General features: G+C 60.0%; 13 protein-coding genes across 13 annotated transcripts in view; 10 read left to right on the forward strand and 3 right to left on the reverse strand.

Moving 5' to 3' along the window:
• GGTG_09117 (hypothetical protein) lies at positions 1-612 on the reverse strand (the record flags this gene model as incomplete). Its single annotated transcript, XM_009226961.1, has 1 exon — positions 1-612. A coding segment is annotated over exon 1 (433 nt), but the record flags the coding sequence as incomplete, so codon positions are not given.
• Positions 613-641: 29 nt separating this feature from the next.
• Positions 642-1,007, reverse strand: GGTG_09118 (hypothetical protein; the record flags this gene model as incomplete). Its single annotated transcript, XM_009226962.1, has 2 exons — positions 642-691; positions 890-1,007. 2 exons carry the CDS (start codon positions 1,005-1,007, stop codon positions 642-644), a joined length of 168 nt encoding a protein of 55 aa, XP_009225226.1.
• Positions 720-2,182, forward strand: GGTG_09119 (hypothetical protein). Its single transcript, XM_009226963.1, has 2 exons — positions 720-1,866; positions 1,947-2,182. Exons 1-2 carry the CDS (start codon positions 1,650-1,652, stop codon positions 2,114-2,116), a joined length of 387 nt encoding a protein of 128 aa, XP_009225227.1. The 5' UTR covers positions 720-1,649; the 3' UTR covers positions 2,117-2,182.
• Positions 2,183-2,439: 257 nt separating this feature from the next.
• On the forward strand, positions 2,440-2,727 carry GGTG_09120 (hypothetical protein; the record flags this gene model as incomplete). Its single annotated transcript, XM_009226964.1, has 1 exon — positions 2,440-2,727. The coding sequence occupies exon 1, from the start codon at positions 2,557-2,559 to the stop codon at positions 2,725-2,727; it is 171 nt and encodes a 56-aa protein (XP_009225228.1). The 5' UTR covers positions 2,440-2,556.
• Positions 2,728-3,057: 330 nt separating this feature from the next.
• Positions 3,058-3,938, reverse strand: GGTG_09121 (hypothetical protein). The gene has a single exon (XM_009226965.1). It carries the CDS (start codon positions 3,710-3,712, stop codon positions 3,101-3,103), a length of 612 nt encoding a protein of 203 aa, XP_009225229.1. The 5' UTR covers positions 3,713-3,938; the 3' UTR covers positions 3,058-3,100.
• A 739-nt stretch (positions 3,939-4,677) lies between these two features.
• On the forward strand, positions 4,678-6,082 carry GGTG_09122 (hypothetical protein). The gene is made up of 2 exons (XM_009226966.1): positions 4,678-5,128; positions 5,209-6,082. The coding sequence occupies exons 1-2, from the start codon at positions 4,720-4,722 to the stop codon at positions 6,048-6,050; spliced, it is 1,251 nt and encodes a 416-aa protein (XP_009225230.1). The 5' UTR covers positions 4,678-4,719; the 3' UTR covers positions 6,051-6,082.
• A 425-nt stretch (positions 6,083-6,507) lies between these two features.
• GGTG_09123 (hypothetical protein) lies at positions 6,508-6,675 on the forward strand (the record flags this gene model as incomplete). The annotated part of the gene is made up of 1 exon (XM_009226967.1): positions 6,508-6,675. The coding sequence occupies one exon, from the start codon at positions 6,508-6,510 to the stop codon at positions 6,673-6,675; it is 168 nt and encodes a 55-aa protein (XP_009225231.1).
• A 66-nt stretch (positions 6,676-6,741) lies between these two features.
• Positions 6,742-9,590, forward strand: GGTG_09124 (hypothetical protein; the record flags this gene model as incomplete). Its single annotated transcript, XM_009226968.1, has 7 exons — positions 6,742-6,789; positions 6,867-6,887; positions 7,043-7,681; positions 7,742-8,000; positions 8,076-8,481; positions 8,590-8,813; positions 9,202-9,590. The coding sequence occupies 7 exons, from the start codon at positions 6,742-6,744 to the stop codon at positions 9,588-9,590; spliced, it is 1,986 nt and encodes a 661-aa protein (XP_009225232.1).
• A 124-nt stretch (positions 9,591-9,714) lies between these two features.
• On the forward strand, positions 9,715-10,563 carry GGTG_09125 (hypothetical protein). The gene is made up of 2 exons (XM_009226969.1): positions 9,715-10,026; positions 10,105-10,563. The coding sequence occupies exons 1-2, from the start codon at positions 9,947-9,949 to the stop codon at positions 10,355-10,357; spliced, it is 333 nt and encodes a 110-aa protein (XP_009225233.1). The 5' UTR covers positions 9,715-9,946; the 3' UTR covers positions 10,358-10,563.
• Positions 10,564-11,541: 978 nt separating this feature from the next.
• Positions 11,542-12,844, forward strand: GGTG_09126 (hypothetical protein). Its single transcript, XM_009226970.1, has one exon. It carries the CDS (start codon positions 11,759-11,761, stop codon positions 12,614-12,616), a length of 858 nt encoding a protein of 285 aa, XP_009225234.1. The 5' UTR covers positions 11,542-11,758; the 3' UTR covers positions 12,617-12,844.
• Positions 12,845-12,965: 121 nt separating this feature from the next.
• GGTG_09127 (hypothetical protein) lies at positions 12,966-15,483 on the forward strand. The gene has a single exon (XM_009226971.1). The coding sequence runs from the start codon at positions 13,066-13,068 to the stop codon at positions 15,277-15,279; it is 2,214 nt and encodes a 737-aa protein (XP_009225235.1). The 5' UTR covers positions 12,966-13,065; the 3' UTR covers positions 15,280-15,483.
• A 272-nt stretch (positions 15,484-15,755) lies between these two features.
• Positions 15,756-17,044, forward strand: GGTG_09128 (hypothetical protein). Its single transcript, XM_009226972.1, has 3 exons — positions 15,756-16,043; positions 16,151-16,624; positions 16,682-17,044. The coding sequence occupies exons 1-3, from the start codon at positions 15,996-15,998 to the stop codon at positions 16,874-16,876; spliced, it is 717 nt and encodes a 238-aa protein (XP_009225236.1). The 5' UTR covers positions 15,756-15,995; the 3' UTR covers positions 16,877-17,044.
• A 246-nt stretch (positions 17,045-17,290) lies between these two features.
• The window catches only part of GGTG_09129 (hypothetical protein), a 3,923-nt gene continuing 2,904 nt past the window's right edge, over positions 17,291-18,309 (forward strand). Inside the window, exon 1 of the mRNA XM_009226973.1 lies at positions 17,291-18,259. Within this exon, the coding sequence (XP_009225237.1) occupies positions 17,538-18,259 (722 nt within the window). The 5' untranslated portion in view covers positions 17,291-17,537. The remainder of the gene's footprint in view (positions 18,260-18,309) is intronic.

An 18,309-nucleotide genomic window follows, 5' to 3' on the forward strand; every position in this document is an offset into this window, starting at 1 on the left:
GGGCGCCGACGCCGAAGCCGCCGGCCAGGCCGTGGGCGCCGCCGGAGCGCGAGGCGTTGGCCTGGGCCAGGGCCTTGCCCCAGTTGACGCCCTTGGCACGGTCGTAGGACGCGCCGTGGCCCAGCGGCATGTCGAGCTCGACCATGCCCGACGCCGGCTTGAGGCGCAGCTCGGTCGCGCCGCCGAGGTAGTCGACGTTGCGGTTCGGGTGTTGCAACACCAGGAGCTGCTGGTGCGCGGGCAGCTCGGGCTTGAGGAGCACGTGGTAGCTCTCCACGATCGGGTCGTCGTCGTCGTCGGCGGCGGCGGCGTCCGGGGTTTCGGGGTCGGCGTTGGCGTCGGGGCGCGAGGGCGGCGTGGGGAGGAGCTCGACCGACGAGGTGGTCGTGGTCGAAGGGACCGTCGAGGGCGGGGATGCTGAGGCCGAGGTCATTGTGTCGTGGTTTGGCGCCCTTGCGCCGGTGGTGGATGGCTCTTTCGAAGGCGGCCTCCTTGCCCGTATTGGGGTCCGAGCTCCAACCTACCGGCTCGGTGTTTGCGTCGGCGTCGCGAATAGAGTCGATGCTAGCTGAGGATCGCGACTTTGACTAGCTCAAGTTTGACCCCCACTCGTGCGGCCGATTTTTTAGCTTGGTCCCCACTCAGCCCGCTGTGACGTCGTCCGCCTCAGCGCTCTCGCGGGTGGAGTCAGCTACCGAATACAGTCATCCCGCACTCAATTCGAATGCAAGCCGTCGTCCGTCGTCCCTGACTTTCATCACAGCTCCCTCATCATTATTGGATGACAGGATTGAAGGTTCCGGCATGGTTCAGCGGGCACACACTCTTCGTTGCTTTCTTCCAGCATGATGCGGCAAAGTCAAGCCTAGGTATTACGAATCAGGCACACGCTCGGCTTGCTTGTGAATTAATAAATCCTCTACACCAACCGTGTCCGGGCCACGGAGGATCAACGCTCGCGGCCTTGAGTCCTTGGTCGTCCTCGGCCCGGGCAAGGCGATAGTCATCGCTTGCTGCAAAAACGCAATATTCTTTGTTTCTGACCGCTTTGACTCTATTAATATGAAGCTTTTCACCAAACCCTTTTCCGTCTGGCGCGGGTTTGTTGTGCCCGCAATGCTTATGACAGGCCAAGCCTTTCCACCCCCAGCACTGCCCCGTTACGGGCACAGTCTGATTCCATCTGACGAAACGCCAGAACTTACGCCGGGCCTTGCCAATGCCCGCACTGGTCCTCGGCCTCCTCCCCAAGCGCCGACAAGATGCTACAAGATCCTCGCCATGGAGCCGCTGTGGGGAGGCAATCCCCGCGGTTTTTTCTTCTTCGGCCGTTGCTTGAGTTTCACCTCCTGCTCCCATCTCCGTCGGAAGCTTCGCTGATTCTTCCCACTGCAGATCAACCCACGAAAACAGTCCCGAAAAGGCAGCATCTCAGTCTCCGACCGCCTACACGGCCCGAACCAGAGCCGGATCCGGTAGGAGCACTATCAGTGCGTGCCTGGATTAACAAAACAGATAACATCGATCCTCACTTCTCCAGCGACTCCAAAAAATACAGGAACTATTGACCACGCGACAAACAGTGCTCTCAGTCTCTCGCTCCCACCGGCATATTAACATCCCGAAAAGATACTTATTATCTGCAAAATATGCTTTATATACTTACAGTAGCGACAGCTTTCTGCCTTCTCCTCCCAGCGCTGTCGATCGCCGCCCCGATACCAAGAGAAGTCCAGGTCCCCGCTGAGCTTTACGATATGATACACGGGCTCTCGGCACGGGACGAGGTCAAACGCATCTCCTCAGGCGAATGCAAAGAGCAAAGAAAGGGCGGGTTCGAGTTTTGTGCCGAGGGTCGGAATCTCTGTAAGTCACTCTGCCTGCTCTAGTCCTTCTCACTTGTCCAACCTGTCCACGTCGCTAACGTATCACGGCCAACCGGTCAGGCGAATCTAGGGACGACAAGAACAACCTCAAGTGGGAGTTCGTGGAGGGCTCGAGCATAAGCTGCCCGTCCTCTGGCTGGACTAGAAACCCCTCGATAGTCAGCATCAAGATCACCAGGTCAACGCCGGAGGCGGACCCGGACACTGCTCCGCCGCCAGATGCTGTCTAAGCACCGGCAGGAGTGACCACCTATGCTTTTATCCGACGAGCGCAGAAAATAAAACATCTTTTCGCCTTTTTATCATAATCTTCCTCGACTTGCTGCATATTTCCCCACTCTTCCGCTCCCTCGTCCAATGTATCGAGGCGTAAGGGTTTGCTATCCCGTTCGCCATCCCTTCTTGCAAAGATATCATATGCGGTCATTCACATGTGCCAAAGCAGGTGACTAGGTAGGTATGTACTGCTCTGACGAGACACAGGGATGAATCATCCTCTAGTCTACCGTTTGTCCTTGCGAAAGCCCCATACTTGAGCCACGAGAAGGTTATACGACTTTGTCCATGAGGGTTCCTTGCTCGAATTCTTGCAACAAATTTCTCCTGGTCAGATTCTTCAGCATAATCTGCTATCGCACCCCTCACCTACTAGTAGCTGTCCACCCCGGAAATGCCCTCCATCGGCTTCTCCAATGCCATTGGCATCGTCATGTTTGACCTGACCATACATCGGCTCTACAAGGTCCCTCCGCTCTCGGGGACGCACGGCGCGACGGCGGAAAATAACGGTGAACCGCCGACATCAACCGGCGATCCCGGAGACGTAGGGCAAGCGTCGTGACGTCAGGGCACCGGCTGTCGCTTGCGCGCCCAAGTCTAGGCGATGAGCGAGATGAGAAGAAGGGTGAGTAGATGCCACTTCTTGGATTGATTTGGAACTCATAACAGGTCTCTGATCAATATTTGTGTCCTAGGCAACCGGATTGATGGCGTTTAAGTCGAAGCCTAATAGGACGAGGTCTCATTGCATACAAGCGATAGGCTCAGCTTCCCAGCCAGTTCATGAAGCACAGCCGTAGTAACGTTCATCGCTCCTTCAATTTAGATTCAACCTTGCTATTACATGCTATTCGCAGTGGTCATGACACTGCAAGCGTCTATGACATGCACTCTCTGTTCGAAGCCATACCCACTTGCAATTACACCAATATGCGTCACGTAAATAGCCAACAGCCAACCACGCCCGTCGTCACCGTCGCCAGCGCCAGCAGCGAAGACGATGACGGCTGTCCCGATGGGTTTGCTGTCGCGCCCCCTGTTCCCGTAGCTCCTGTCTCAACCGCTGTCGTGGCACCCCCGCCGCCGAGGCCAGTCCCCGTCCCCGTCATCGTGACTGTTGCCGTCACGTCCGGTCCGCCCACAACCGTCTGAGTAGTCCACACATCCACGGTTTCGGTCTTGGTGGCCATCGGCGGCCGCTCGCTGCTCCAAGGCGTGACGGGCGTGATGGCCGTCAGAGCATCGGTTCCAGTCGACGGGGTGACAGGGGTAATGGCCGTGAGGGGGTTGGCAAACTCTGTCGGGTCGCGGACGGGCGTGACGGCTGTGAGGAGCTCGGACTGTTCCCCGTCATGGACCGGGGTTATGGCGGTCAGAGCATCCTCTTTGATCGGCTGATCCCCTAGCTTTGCTGCCGCGTCTTGGCGCTGTCGTCTCCACGGGGCTCTGGCACAGGAAACCTCGGCCGAATACGTCAAAAGGAGAAGGACGCAGCTACGGAGGCCTCCAAGGCCTCGGTTCTTGTGAGCTTGGTGCGTGCGAGACATGTCTGGGCCTTGTTTTTGCTGTTTAGTCCGATATGTAATCGGCGGGAGTTCTGACTTGGGAAACCCCTGGGCGCCATTTCTGGGACTTTTTATACTGGAGCTAGGACCAAACGTTGGTGCGAGCCAGCCAAAGTCACCACAGAATCATGACAGGGCATTTGTTTGTTGTGAGCCTCGATGTCCTTGTTACGTAGCTCATATCCGTCGGAGTACTTTGACTCCTTTCACCAGCTTGGGCTCAATCTGCATCATCGTCACGAGACAGGTTAGGCGGAGTCTATATATGTTTTGACATCCCTGTATCAGCATACAGGGACAGCTGCAGACTGCTGATTGGTAATGATCAGACGTCTTGGCCGGTTGTGGCGGGAATCAGGCTTCAGTGTATGCAAGGCTGACATTAGGGGCTAATGTAGCCAATCCTTGGGTTGTAGAGGAGGCCTCTTTGGATTGGCACGCTGACCTGAGCGAATCATAGCGGATCCATCGCTGCTGACAGCCGTGTCGTAGCGGATGGACCGGTATTCATGCGCGGGCATATGACGGAAATTGTGTCTGGAAATGGAAGAGGCAAGGCGACGAGTGTGGGATGTCAGCTTAAAAGGCTGCCTGTGGGTGTGGTCAACGGCCCACCGGGACCAGCAATAACCAAATAATGACTGCCCGTTTCCATGATCAGGTCGTAGACCCCAAGAGACGTAAGGTGGTGGCATCTGACCAACATCGCACTCGGAAGAGGCAGTGCGAAGGAGCATACGCCAGCCTAGTCCGACGATAACTTCCAATAGTTGGGCTCTGTCTTGACCAATCCGGACTGCCATCTCGGCTACCATGGTGAGCATCGTCCGCATTTGATGGAATCCGCCTTGTGTGGTAGAGAGATCAAAGGGCGATGGCCCTAGTATAAAAGCCGAGGAAGAAGGCTTGTTCCCTCGCAACACAGATAAATCACTATTGATCAAAATAATTTATTGGACACCTAAGTTTCCTGTCAAAACAAAGTCGCAATGTCGTCAACAAGCACCTCCCCCATCCCCTTCCGCCCCCGGCCCAAAACCAACCGCGTGGTCATGTGGGAGGGCAAGGTCGGGCAGGTGGTGACGCGCGAGATCCCCTTCCCCCGCATCGAGGAGCCCGAGGACGTGATTGTGCGCATCACGACGTCGGCCCTCTGCGGCACGGATCTGCACGTGTACCGCGGCTTCATGGGCAGCCCAAACGTCCCCTACTCGCTGGGCCACGAGGGCATGGGCGTGGTGCACGAGATCGGTCCCGCCGTCGACAGCTTCAAGGTCGGCGACCGCGTCATCATCGCCTTCCCGTCGGACAGGCCCATCCCGACAAAGAACAGCACCGTCCTGCAGCTGGCCGGGTTCGGGCTCGGATCACTGTTTGGCGACCTCCAGGGCTTGCAGGGTGAGCATGAGTAGTGGAGCGAGCCCCTTCTGACTTTGGGCGCAGAGCGGCAACCAGCTAACCGACCGGACCCGATGCAGCCGAGTACGTGCGCGTGCCGTTTGCTGACAGCTCGCTCGTCGGCATCCCCAAGACGCTGCCAGACAAGGAATGGCTGTGCACGGGCGACATCTTCAGCACGGCTTGGCAGGGCCTGACATGGTCAGGCTTCGAGGCGGGCGACTCGGTGGCCGTTTTCGGCGCGGGGCCCGTCGGGCTGCTGTGCGCCTATAGCGCCGTAATCCGGGGCGCGTCGGCCGTCTACGTGGTCGACCACATCCGGCAGCGGCTCGACAAGGCCGAGAGCATCGGGCCGGCCGTCAGGGCCATCGACTTCACCAAGCCCGGCCACAGGGCGAGCGAGCAGATCCTGGCGCTGAGCCCGGGCGGCGTCAACCGCGCCGTCGACTGCGTGGGTGAGGAGGCGCTCAACGAGAAGCTCGAGCGCCAGCAGGACTACATCCTACGCGAGTGCGTCCACGTCACGGCCGTCGGCGGCGGCATCGGCGTGCCGGGAGCGACAACCGTGGTGCCCAAGTCGGAGGGCGCGCCGCTCGCCGACGAGATCGCGCCCGAGATCGCCTTCCCCATCGCCCAGTTCTGGACCCGCGGCCTGAGCATGAAGGCGTCGTTCGTAGACCCTGTGGTCACGATGCCAATGCTGCTGCGCCTGATCGAGAGCGGACGCGCCAAGCCGGGCTTCATCGTCGACGAGCCTGCGCACGACCTGTCGGACGCGCCGCGCCAGTACGAGCGGTTCAACAGGGGCGAGGTCATCAAGGTGCTGTTCAAGGGGGCGCCCCGCCCTGAAGAGTGGGAGGAGGAGGAGTGGGAGAGGGACGCGGGGGAGGCCAATGGCCATGGGGCCCAGAACGGGGTTTGAGGCATGATCGGTGACTGGTTGTTTTCGCATGGCGGCGCCGACATTGGACTGATTAGTGAGACCCGCACGAGGTTTTCGTTCGTGCGTGGCTGGTCTTGGGTGGCATGCTGTCTGTTTGGGAGCTCATAATGGACGCCGGGGTAAAATAAGCCTATTCGATCTAGGTAGATATATGGGCTTGGCAAGGGGAGGTATCAACCGTTTGTAGGCAGCTCACCGATCTTGTTTTCGCCGTTGTCAACTTATTCCAACCTCAACTGTTGGTAGTCAACTGCCTGACGTTTCTAAGCGCTGTCTGTGCCTAACTCTTGCTACTGAGACCCAGCAAATGCCAAGACTTGGCGAGGCAGCTGGGGTTTAGCGATAGATAAAGGGCCCTCTCCAACGTACAGTATAGAAGCCGGCCATACACATTGGCTTGGCACTGTGGCATGCTCGCGGATTATATAGAGCTATCATGGATGGCACAGTGGCCTCTGCACCAGGGTGGAGGCAAGGCAGGACGGGTCCGACGAGACGCCTCGGCTCCGTATGCAGTGGACATGTTCTACCTATCGCGGCATGGGATGAGGAGGCGATGCTTTCCCGCCAGAAGGACGCTTCGGGCTGTGAAGCACTTGAGTAATTGTGGGCTTTGTAACTACACCACCCAACGCCTGACTCCTCTTCTTGGTCTACCAAGAAAGTCAAGATGGAAGTCAGTTGGATCACGGGGACGCAATCCACCACCTATGCAGCTGTGCGTAGCAGGAGGGTAATAAAGTACCTTTCCCCTCGCCAAGATGTAGGATAACTCTTTGAGTCGTTGAATAATAGTTACACTTCAAGTCTATCCACGTAAGAGAACCATGTGTGGAATCGTCGCCTCAGTCTATCTGCCACCGGCACCGGGCCGCGCGCCCAATAGCAACGGCACCAACAGTACCAATGGCACATCCACGTCCACGTCCACGCCCTCCCCCTCCCCCGACACCCTCCGGTCCCAGCTGTAGCAGGCCGCCGCCAAGCTGCGGCACCGCGGGCCCGACGCCGAGGGCGTGTGGCTGGCGCCCGGCGGCGGCGTGGGGCTGGGCCACTCGCGCCTGTCCATCGTAGACCTGAGCCACGGCGGCGACCAGCCGCTGCACAGCAACGACGGGCGCGTGCACGCCGTCGTCAACGGCGAGATCTACGACCACGACGCCATCCGCGCGCGCCTGGCGCGCGACCACGGCTGCGTCTTTGGCGGCACCAGCGACAGCGAGGTCGCGCTCGCGCTCTACAAGGTCTACGGCGCGCCCGCCTTTCTGGAGCACATGCGCGGCGAGTTCGCTTTTGTTATTCACGACGAGCGCGACGGCCGCACCATCGCCGGCAGGGACCGGTTCGGGATCAAGCCGCTGTTCTGGACCATCACGGGGAGCGGCGGCGGCGGCAGGAGGCTCCTTCTGGCGAGCGAGTGCAAGGCCTTTCTGCCGCTGGGCTGGGAGCCCGAGTGGGACGTGCTGAGCCTCTTTGACGCCTCGGCCATGAACGGGGACAAGTTTGTGTTCAAGGGCGTCCGCAAGATACTGCCGGGCTACTGGATGGAGGTGGACAAGCACGGAGAGATCAAGCATCATGAGTACTGGGACATCAACTACCGTGACAAGGTAGGATACGTGGGCGCATAATCTCCGAGGACATTGGCAGCATACTAACCTCGCTTGCAGAGAGAGGTCGAGACTCGGACGGTGGAGGAAATGATCGAGAGAGTGCGCGAGCGCCTTATTGAGGCCGTGAGGTTACGTCTGCGTGCCGACGTGCCGGTAGGCATCTACCTCTCTGGCGGCATCGACTCGTCTGCCATTGCAGGCATCGTGGCGAAGCTTGTGCGGGAGGAAGGCGTCAAGCTCGGGACGAGAGACCCGACAGAGCGCATCTCGTGCTTCAGCATTAAGTTCCCGTCGGCCTCCGGGTTCGGCGAGTCTGGTATGTCGGGCAGGAGCCTCTCACGGGCCGCTGGCGGCGGAATTTGCTGACCTCGATCCGATCCCCCCTAACCAGAGCGGACGGCCGAATGGCTCGGGGTGTCGATCGAGAAGATCGACATGGACGAGGCCGCGCTGGCGCGCCACTTTGCCGACGCCGTCTACCACAACGAGCACCACCACTGGGACCTCAACACGGTGGGCAAGTTTGCGCTCCCGACGCTGCCGCGCAGGAGCGGCGTCCCCGTCGTCGTGACGGGCGAGGGCGCCGACGAGCTCTTCGCGGGCTACCCGTTCCTCCTGCCCGACAGCTTCACCGATGCCGACGGCGCCATGCCGCACACAGCCCTCGCGCGCGAGGGGGAGCTGCGCGTCCAGATCCAGCGGCTCATGGCGTCGGGCATGGCCGACATTCTCGCGGCCAAGGGCTTCTTCGCCGACCGCGGGGACGCCGCCGCGGCGCCGCGCTTCTACCTGGGGGCGTACCCGGGCCCCCACAGCGGCCTCTTTACGCCCTAGATCGCCGAGGAGGCGCGCCCGCCGTTCCTGGACCACAAGCTGGCCGAGTACGTGGCAGGCCTGCCGCCCAGCGTCAAGATGTCGTTCGGCCCGCGGGGGCAGCAGCAGCAGCAGCAGCAGCGGCAGGAGGAGGTGGAGGAAGTGGTGGTGGACGCGGCGGCGAGCAAGAGCTCGTGGTGGGGGTCGCTGCTCGAGGGCCTGGGCGAGGACCAGGGCGCCAAGCTGGCGGGCTGGGAGCTGACCGAGAAGTGGATCCTGCGCGAGGCGGCGCGGCCCTTCCTCACGCCCGAGCCGGGTACGAGCGCCGCAAGCACCCCTACTCGGCCCCGCTGGCCTGGCCACGCGGTGGGCCCATCCACGAGATGCTGGAGGGCCTGCTGACGGACGAGGCCGTCGCGGCGCTGGGCTTCGTCGACGACGGGGTCGTGAGGCGGGCGCTCGAGGTCGGGTTCGGCGACGGGGCCGACGCGCGCGCGTTCCGGATTCTGCTCATCGTCGCCAGCTGGGTCGTCATCGGCCAGCGGTTCGGCGTCAAGACGGCGCGTCGCGAGGACTGGCCGGGCCTCGGGGTGGCCGCTGCGGATGGCGGCATCCCTGCTGCTGTTCCTACTGTCGAGATGGTATGACGACAGGCATCGTGGCTACGCGTTTCTGTATCCTCATTTGGTTTGAACGAGGGCCAGCCTGGTCCGGCGTCGACTGCTCGATGGAGTCGGTTGAAACAGGTGTCGGCGTGGGCGAGGCAGGGAGATTGAGTTGTTTTGTTCTCCAGGAGAATTTTGCGTGTTTAGTTCTCATTTTGGTGGCGCGCGGCTCTGTTGGCGCCAACTCGAACGCACTGGCGACTCAAATATGCATAACGAAACGGAGGCCAGGGCAGGGGGCGCCATCGCCGGCTCCCTGGCAGATGCCATCCAAAATAGCAGAGATGTCCGGCCGTGTTTTGGCGCGCCGTTGGCCAGACCCTGCCAGTTTCGGGGTAGGGATGCCACCCAGGCTGACTCGCCCTCCCGTGTTTTCGCCCCTTGCGGCGGCCTTCGAGCCTCTTGGGTCTTTGAAACCCTTGAGCTAAGGCTGGCAAATCGAAACAAATGCAACCTTCTCCACATCTTGAGGCGACCTTCGAGCCGCCGATGGGGAGATCTGAAAAAAAAAAAGGGGTGGATCAAGGCAAGGAAAAGGGGACGATGGACGGTCATGGGCCTGATTGCGACTGTATAAAGACGAGTAGCGTCTGCCATCATCACGCACTTGGAGCCTCTTTCTCCATCAGCCGGGTCTGCTTCTCATTGCTGTGCTCCTTGTCCACTTCTTTTCTATTCCTTTCAACAACCGTCTGCTGTGCAGATTTTGGCCATCTCGCTCCTTATTTGCTGCTCGTCGGGCCACTTTCGCCGTCTCACCCAACATCCACAAAACACCATCAAGATGAAGTTCCTTTCCATCGCCGCCGCCGCCTTCTTTGCGGCCACCGTTTCCGCTCAGGCTGTTCGCGGCTCCAAGGGAAAGTAAGTTGACCTGGATATCCTGCCTCACAACCGACTTGCGGAACACCGACACTGACCTGGAAACACAACCGTCCACAGCTGCGGCTTCCCCAACGGTCCCGACTGCGTGGCCGTCGGCAAGAATGACAAGGGCCAAACTACTTTCACGGACCCGGCCAACAGCCCCGGCGTACAGTGTTGTCTGTTCCCGGCACGGTGCGGCAACGGCGACGGCGATGCCGTGTTCCCTTGCGTCTTCGTTGGCGGCCCGGCGCCCGCCGGGAAGAGCAAGTCCAGGTCCTCGAAGCGGAGGATCGGTGCTCAGGTCGAGGCCTCGGCCTCGGTTGAGTGAGAACCTGTGTATCGGTAGGGACATGTGGTAGTGGGTTACGGGGATAGCCCAGCTCATCAAGCAGGGAAAGGAGGAAAGGGGTAGACAGGATATGGAGCATGCAGAAATCAAACAAAGAAGATACCCATCAGCCTGACAGACATGCACAAGAGAAGCCGGCCGGGCTGCCACCTTCTCGACTCGGACTGACCGTCCGTTTCCCCAGCGACCTCGGCGATTCACGTGAACCAGCTGTTCACATCAACCCAGAAGCCGTGTCCTGACCTTGTATCGCATCCCTCGTCTATTCCTTCCTATAACGCCCTGGTCCTATAACGCCCTGGTCCTATAACGCCCTGGTGATGTGCAGGCTCATGACGATGCACAGCTGACCGGCCGTCCGCCCCCGAGGCCAAGCCAAGGCATGCTGACCGGCAGTTGTTTGGAGAGCGTCAACGGGCACAGCTGCCGGGGCAACTGTGCGACATCGGATGAACGGGTCGACAAGAACGGCGATCCGCAGCAGCGGGCTGCAGGCTGCATGCAGATCGACGGAGTGTGCAGAAATATTCAGAAAAAGCAAAGAAAGTGGGCTGGAGAAAAGGGCGGCTTGCGGCTGTATGACGAGGCACGCCTATAGCTGGCGGCTCTTAAGCCTTGGCTCGGCGGCTTCCGGCCTACGCACACTCGATCCCGCCCTCGTCCAAGAAACCGCGCTGTGCCGCTGTGTGACGGGATACGGCGGCGCCCTGGCCGACATGTTCTCTTTGTCCCGCGGTCTAGAATCTGGGGGACGTTTTTTCGACGCCCAGGTTGGACCCTGTCGCCCCGGCGGCGCGGTGGTGTGTTGTTCACGGACCCCCTTTCGCGGGCCAATGAGGCCACATCTGAACCACGGGGGATTTCTCCCCTTGAGCTGCACCTTTTCGGGTCCTGGCGGGGCGACTGCCGGGGGCGACGAATGCGACTCTGGAGTGCCTTGTTTTGCTGGCCGAAGGAGAAAAGAAGGAAAAGAAAGTGGTGCGACGGGGCGAGCAGCATGAGCCGTGACTGAAACGTGGGACGCAAGGGACTTGGTCTCGGCTGGTGGGCCATCGTATGTTGATCAGTCTTGCACTCAGGCCGTGCTACCGCGATTGCCGTAGTAGGCTAAAATGACATAGGCGATAGAGAGCCAGTGGTATGGGCATTGGCTGCGGATGGGGAAATGGTAGAAAAGGATACATCTCCCTCGCATCTGTGGTAGACAAGGCCGACAACTTGGAAGAGCAAGAACCTCGACTCTACAATCTCCAAGCCCTGACTCTGCCTAGACGGACACCTCAAAAGTTCATTTATACGAAAAGCCGCGCTTTTCTTAGACGAATCCACCCTTTTATCCTGTCTTACCTCCCTTTAATACCCCCCCAGAACACTCGCATAATGAGTTCCAGCCCTCCCAAGCAACCGCCGCGGTCGACGAACCCGCGGTCCGGCCAGAACGCGTTCCCGCAGCCGCTTCAGGTCGTCCGGCGCAGTCCCACGTCCGCAGGCAACGCAGACGCCGCCGCGCAGGCGGCGGGTGCCGGCAGTGCTGCCGCGGGCAGCCAGTACGCCAACAACTTCAACCGCAACGCCGACGCAAAGTTTAGCACGGGCCGGCGCGAGACGACCACCAGCTCGCGCTACGGCGGCTTCGACCCGGCCGACTACGGCTCCATCCCGTCGCCGCCGCCGCCGCTGAACCCGAACCCGAACCTCGGCCGCCAGCGGTCCCGCCGCGAGCAGGACGAGGAGGAGTGGGAGCGCGAGCAGCGCCAGCGCAAGAACAGCAAGAACGAGGACGACTTTGACGAGGAGGTGCCGCGCAACGACCTCCCGCGGCCCGGAGCGTCGGCACGGCGACCGGGGCCGCCTCCGCAGCAGGAGAGGGGGAGGCCCGGCGGTCCGCAGAGGACGAGGAGCGGGACGGCGGGCAGCAGCAGCAGCTACAACAACAACCGTAACAGCAACGCCAACGCCAACGCCAACACCAACACCAACAGCACCAACAACGCCGACGATGAGAGGGACCGGCAGCGCGAGAGGATACATATCAACATCGATGGCAACGGCACCAGCTGGACGACCTGGGGCGACGACGGCCAGCAGCGGTCGGGCAACTTCTCCTTCAGCGGCACCGCATTTGGTGGCTCGCCGTTCGGTGGTGGTGGCGGGCGCAACAACGCGCGTCTGGGACCTGTAAATCTGCCTGTCAACCTGCCCATCAACATCCCTGGCTTTGGAGGCTTTGGGTTTTGAGTAGTTCTGATGTGCGTTTGCGTGTGCAAGAGGACCAGAGGCGGGAACAGAACGGAACAAGCGTGTATTAGCATTCAAGGGTTTATCACCATGGCGTCGCGGGGCGGCGATCGTCCCAGTAGGGATTCATTGTAAAATTTCGGAATAATGATTAGGGTCAGCTTTGCTGAAGAAATGGATGCGGTGGGTTGTGAAGCTTGAACAGTGCATCTCCTTTGCCGAATTGGGTTCCACGCAGTGCTGCATCAGAAGGCAACAAGGTTGCGTCTCACCGTTTTCCGGCAGAATCAAATGGTATCCGCTTGCCCCACTGAAAAGTTCAGCGACGCGGCGGGCAGTTTGGAATTGAGAAAAAAAATCGCTAGAGCTCGTCGCATCCCGCCATCGTCGATTTGGCGCGGCAGCTTCTCTCACACACCACACTTCGTACTTTTCTCAATCACACCACCATGGGCAAACACTCCAAGTCCGCTGCCGAAGCCGGGCCCTCGGGGGCTGCCGGAAAGAGTCCAGACCCCCGATTTGCGAGCTTCGAGAGCGACCCGCGCTTTAAGCTCCAATCGAGACGATCGGCCAAGACAAAGCTCGACAAGCGCTTTTCACGCATGCTAAAGGATGACGAGTTTACTGTGACTTCCAAGGTCGACAGATACGGCCGCAAGCTCAAGAGCGACTCCAAAAGGAAGGCTCTGGAGAGACTATACGAGCCTGAGGACGAAGAGAGCGACGGCGACGACGACAGCGAGGGCGGGGACAAGCCGGAGGAGCTCCAAGTGGACAACGACGAGGTCTTAAAGCGCGAGCTGCGCGCGGCCGACAAGAAATACGACCCCGCACGTGGTGGCGGCTTCGACACATCCGATTCCGAGTCCGACGACGACGACGACGACGACGAGCCAGATATCGAGGTGGACGAAAATGCGGGGGCTTCCATCCAAAGATTCCAAGACGAGCAAGCAGACGTGCCCCTGGGTGATGTCACCAACAGGATAGCCATCGTCAACATCGACTGGGACAACATCAAGTCGACAGATCTTTTCGCCGTCTTTTCCAGCTTTGTTCCTCAGGGAGGCAGAATAATAAAGGTCTCGGTGTACCCCAGCGAGTTCGGCAAAGAGAGGATGGCGCAAGAGGAGGTTGAAGGCCCCCCAAAAGAGATTTTCAAAAAGAAGTCAGGGGACGACGACAGCGTGGAGGACAGCGAAAAGGACGACGAAGACGACGAGGACGAGGATGAAAAGATCAAGGACGAGCTTCTGGAGGAGGGCGACGACCAGGACTTTGACAGCGATGCCCTGAGGTCCTACCAGCTCGACAGGCTACGATACTACTACGCGATCATGGAGTGTAGTGACGAGGCCACTGCCGAAACGATTTACCGCGAGGTTGATGGGCGCGAGTATCTCGCCTCGTCCAACTTCCTTGACCTGCGCTTCGTCCCCAACGACACCACATTTGATGACGAGCCTAGGGATGAGTGCGCTGAAGTCCCGGCCGGCTACAAGCCCGTCGAGTTCGTCACCGACGCGCTGCAGCACTCCAAGGTCAAGCTGACTTGGGACATGCACCCTGACGATGTGGCACGCAAAGACACTATCAACCGCGCCTTCAAGGGTAGCCGCAACGACATCGCCGAGAACGACCTGCGCGCCTACCTGGCTAGCGACAGCGAGGACGACGAAGGAGATGAGATTGAGGAGGTTGACGCTACCAAGGAGAACAGCGGTGCGGCCCCTGAGGCCGAGCCCAAGCTTTCAAAGAAGGAACTGGCCCGCCGCAAGATGCGCGAAGCTCTAGGCCTCAAGGAGGAGCCCACAGGGCCCTCCAAGAGCGCCAAGGCCTCAGGCCCGGTCGGAGGGATGCAGATCACCTTCACCCCAGCTCTCTCCGCCAAGGCCGCCGCCAAGGAGCCCGAGGATGAGACCACAATCGAAAAATACGCCAGGAAGGAGCGCGAACGCAAAGAGCAGAAGCGCGAGAAGGTCCGGGCCAGGCGTGAGGGCCGTGACCCCGACGCCGCCTCGGAAGCCACAGAGCCACAGACCGCTGGCGCAGATAAGGATCTGGGTTTTGACGACCCCTTCTTCACGACCGAAAACCCGGACAGCGCGGCAACGAAGTCGTCGATCCGGAAGGAGGAGAGGCTCAAGAAGCGGCAGGTTAGGGAGGCCGAGGAAAAGCAAAAGATCACCGAGCGGGCAAAGCTCGAGCTTCTGATGGAGGATGATGCCGACGCGACAGCAGCATCCGCCGGTGGTGGCGTTAAGGGCATGAGCCACTTTGACATGAGCGAGATTCTCAAGGAGGAGAAGCGTAAGGGCAAAAAGCTAAAAGGCAAAAAGGCCAAGCAGCAGGCTGCCAAGGATGCCGAGAACAGCAAGAATCTGCTGCAGGAAGGTTTCGAGATGGACGTGAATGACGAGCGGTTCAAGGCCGTGTTTGAGGATCATGAGTATGCCATCGACCCTTCCAACCCCAAGTTCAAGGCCACGACCGGCATGAAGAAGCTGCTCGAGAAGGGGCGGAGCAAGAGAAGGAGGACCGACGAGGGTAGCGCCGACGAAGACCCCTCGACCGGGTTCAAGAAGGCCAAGGTGGCAGCAGGCTCGGGCGATCTTGCCGGGCTTGTAGAGTCGGTGAAGAGGAAGTCCAAAAAGCAGTGAGGCCAAGAATTGGCAATGACCATGAAAATTTAATTGAGCCGATCCCGATCCTGCTTTATGACTCTACCTTTCCACCAGTGTCACCACCTGACGACGCAGGAGGCATAGCAGCAACACGCGGTCCAAGGCTGCTAACTCTAAACACCATGTGAAGATTCGTGATCCGTGGCCGGCGGTCAGAGCCAGACTGGATGCCTACCGCAGCTCTCTATTGGCTGCCTGACGTGGGAGTCTGTGACAATGTGCTACTGGAATGACGAGTCTTCGGTTTACCGTGCAATGATGGCTCACAAGTCGATCTTGCGTGGCTTCGATATCACGGTCAGCAAACATTCCGGAGCTTTATGTGTAGTACAACTGGGGCTCGCAAAACGTCAGCGGTTACTCTTCGATCGCCGGCTCTGTCTCGGCAGTTGTAGTCAATGTTGGGCCGCCAATGATGGCGCCTGATGGCAAGTATTTTTTTTGTTAAGAGGACAAGATCTGTGCCAGGGTGCCAAATCTATGTCGTTGTCATCGATACGATGTCGGCGAAACATGTTCGCTCGTGAAGGGGGTTAAAAGGCAAATGAAGCAAAGTCCCCTCGCATTCTACTGGATTTGTTCGGGGATGCCGGCTTTGATATCCAAGAACAAGCCCGAGCCTCGCTTCTCGATTACCTGTATGCGTCCGCCGCGGCAGATGTTGCCTCAACCCACTATCTTCACAACTAACCATGACGCTGTTCGTCGGCATCGTCCTCTCGTTGCTCTTCGCGTTCGTGGTGGGCACCCCTCTCATCCTCGTTCTTGGGAAACGAGCCACTGCCCGCAGAAGTTTCACTGCGCATGCACTCTTACTGACCAACTTCATCAACACGGGCCCTCCCAGACTTCGACCCCCGCAGAGCTCGCTGGCTACGAGATATACAACACGACCTGGGTGGCCGAGGTGCGGCCGCACGGCGAGGTGGTGGAACTCAACGGGACGCTACAGCAGGTGCACGCGCAGCTGCTGCGGCTGAACCCAAACTACAACGCCGACTTCCACATCAACATGGAGGGGCTGCGGCACATTCATGAAGGGTGGTCCATGTTCTGCATCAACGCGGGCTGCCCGTCCACGACCACGACCACCACGACCACTTCGTCCAAGCTGCTCCAGGACGACACCGTCTACACGTTCCGCGGGTTCGTGCAGACAAAGTGCCTGCACCACGACTCGCTCGCGCGCATGAAGGCCATCGACGAGGGCGTCTGGTACCTGCGCAACGTGCGCAACGCCAGGCCCAAGAACGGGCCCGGGCCCAACAACTGCGGCCGCGTGAGCTGCAGCTGGGCCGCCGGGATATACTGGTGCAACGACGTGAGTCTTGTCCGCGTTCCTAGAGAGGAGCCCAGAGCTGACCTCGAACCATTGCAGCATGACGAGGAGCTCGAGGTCTACGAGTTCAACACCATCGCCGACGGCGCCCACTGGGCCGCGCACATGTGCCAGTTTCACCCGCCGGGGGTTGAGGTCGTCAAGTGGGGAGGCGGGCAGGCGCTCCATGTCGACAACTGGAGGGTTGTGGTTATACATGATCCCAGCGATGGCTGCGATATACCGAAGGAGTAGGGGAGGGTTCGGTTACTTGACTGGGCAGGTAGGTACTTTAGCGCAGCGTCAGACTGCGGTCCACGTCCTCTTCTACCACCAGGGGGACAACCAACCGAACAAAAAGGAATGTTTCGTTCCTTCAATCAAAAATTACCAATACAAAGTAAATGAATGCCCTGATGTCCATCGTCCATCCCACACCACGCCCAGGATGACCACCGCACGATGCAGCCAAGCATGCCATCCCGGCGGGGCGGGATATGCCAAGAGACTAGACGAGGGAGTATGAGCAAGTTAACGGCCTCCATCTCGCGCCATATTGGTGGACAGCTCGGACTGCACACACTTGCCATTCAGAATAGCACACCCACGGCTACCTATTGCCAGCTAGATGCAAGGTTGCATGCAGACGAATTGGGTTTGAAATATATGGCCAAGGGACCACATCGGGGGTGGCCTTCCGCAGATGGCCTCGGGCACCTTGCCAACTGCAATGCTGGCAGCCCTTGGTCAGTTTTGACAAGTACCTAGGTAAGTAGCTATGGACGTAGCCTAGCCATCCAAGGACAGCTTCTACTCCAACAGCGTCCTCGTAATTCAGCCGGGCCATCGGGCTGTTTCAAAGACGGGAGTTGTCCTGCCAAACAAGTCTCCTACAAGGAGTCCAAACAACAGCGTCATGTCACCTCGGGCCCGCCGCTCATGGCTGCCCTTCCTCCTTGCTGCGAGCCTCACGGCCCCATCCGCCGCGGACGGGACGGGCATGATCGGCTGGGGCAAGACCATGTACGACCCGCCGTGCGCCTTCGCGTGCCGCAACGTCCTGCGCAACTGCCGGCTCCTGTGCACCCCGCCCGCCGGCCGCGGCCGCAACTACGGCTCGGCGCACTCGCCCAACTGGACGCCGCCCGAGTGCTTCACGACGGACGCGGCCTTTCTGCGCACCATGGCGCTCTGCATCGACACCTACTGCCAGCCGTCGGCCGAGAAACCGTCCGCCGCGTCGCTCGACGACTACTGGGCCTCGCACCTGGGCGTGCCGACCGTCGGCGACTACACCTGGGTGCCCGCCGTCTCGTACGCCGAGGCGCTGCGGGCGGCGCGCGCTGATGAGAGGGAGGCGGCGGCGGCGGGGGCGCGCGGGGGAAACAGCAGCAACAGCGCGGCGGGGAGCGGCGGTGGCGGTGGCAGCCACGCGCGGCACAAGGCGAGGCAGCACGGGCACTCGGAGCCCACGTCGGGGGCTGGCGGGAACGCGACCGTGCTTGGCAGTGCGTTGCCGAGGATCAAGGCCAGGCAGCCCCTAAACGTGACGAGCTTCGTCGCGCACGAGGACTGGCTGAAGCCGTACAACGGGGCGAAGCTGTTTGAGACCAACGAGGTCGGGCACTCGAACTCGACGTAAGTCGGACAGACATCCAAAGGAAAAAAAAAAAAAAAGAGATGAGACT

The sequence above is a fragment of the Gaeumannomyces tritici genome, assembly GCF_000145635.1.
Source record: "Gaeumannomyces tritici R3-111a-1 unplaced genomic scaffold supercont2.5, whole genome shotgun sequence".
NCBI lineage: Eukaryota > Fungi > Ascomycota > Sordariomycetes > Magnaporthales > Magnaporthaceae > Gaeumannomyces > Gaeumannomyces tritici.

What these genes read in the sequence shown, in the direction of transcription:
- GGTG_09126 (XM_009226970.1), top strand. Translation starts at nt 11,759, where the DNA reads ATGAGTTCCAGCCCTCCCAAGCAACCGCCGCGGTCGACGAACCCGCGG.
- GGTG_09128 (XM_009226972.1), top strand. Translation starts at nt 15,996, where the DNA reads ATGACGCTGTTCGTCGGCATCGTCCTCTCGTTGCTCTTCGCGTTCGTG. An exon ending in CGTTGCTCTTCGCGTTCGTG is followed by an intron (nt 16,044 to 16,150) that starts GTGGGCACCCCT and finishes GGGCCCTCCCAG; the next exon opens with ACTTCGACCCCCGCAGAGCT. An exon ending in GGATATACTGGTGCAACGAC is followed by an intron (nt 16,625 to 16,681) that starts GTGAGTCTTGTC and finishes GAACCATTGCAG; the next exon opens with CATGACGAGGAGCTCGAGGT.
- GGTG_09119 (XM_009226963.1), top strand. Translation starts at nt 1,650, where the DNA reads ATGCTTTATATACTTACAGTAGCGACAGCTTTCTGCCTTCTCCTCCCA. An exon ending in TGCCGAGGGTCGGAATCTCT is followed by an intron (nt 1,867 to 1,946) that starts GTAAGTCACTCT and finishes CCAACCGGTCAG; the next exon opens with GCGAATCTAGGGACGACAAG.
- GGTG_09121 (XM_009226965.1), bottom strand. Translation starts at nt 3,712, where the DNA reads ATGTCTCGCACGCACCAAGCTCACAAGAACCGAGGCCTTGGAGGCCTC.
- GGTG_09125 (XM_009226969.1), top strand. Translation starts at nt 9,947, where the DNA reads ATGAAGTTCCTTTCCATCGCCGCCGCCGCCTTCTTTGCGGCCACCGTT. An exon ending in GTTCGCGGCTCCAAGGGAAA is followed by an intron (nt 10,027 to 10,104) that starts GTAAGTTGACCT and finishes AACCGTCCACAG; the next exon opens with CTGCGGCTTCCCCAACGGTC.
- GGTG_09122 (XM_009226966.1), top strand. Translation starts at nt 4,720, where the DNA reads ATGTCGTCAACAAGCACCTCCCCCATCCCCTTCCGCCCCCGGCCCAAA. An exon ending in CGACCTCCAGGGCTTGCAGG is followed by an intron (nt 5,129 to 5,208) that starts GTGAGCATGAGT and finishes GACCCGATGCAG; the next exon opens with CCGAGTACGTGCGCGTGCCG.
- GGTG_09127 (XM_009226971.1), top strand. Translation starts at nt 13,066, where the DNA reads ATGGGCAAACACTCCAAGTCCGCTGCCGAAGCCGGGCCCTCGGGGGCT.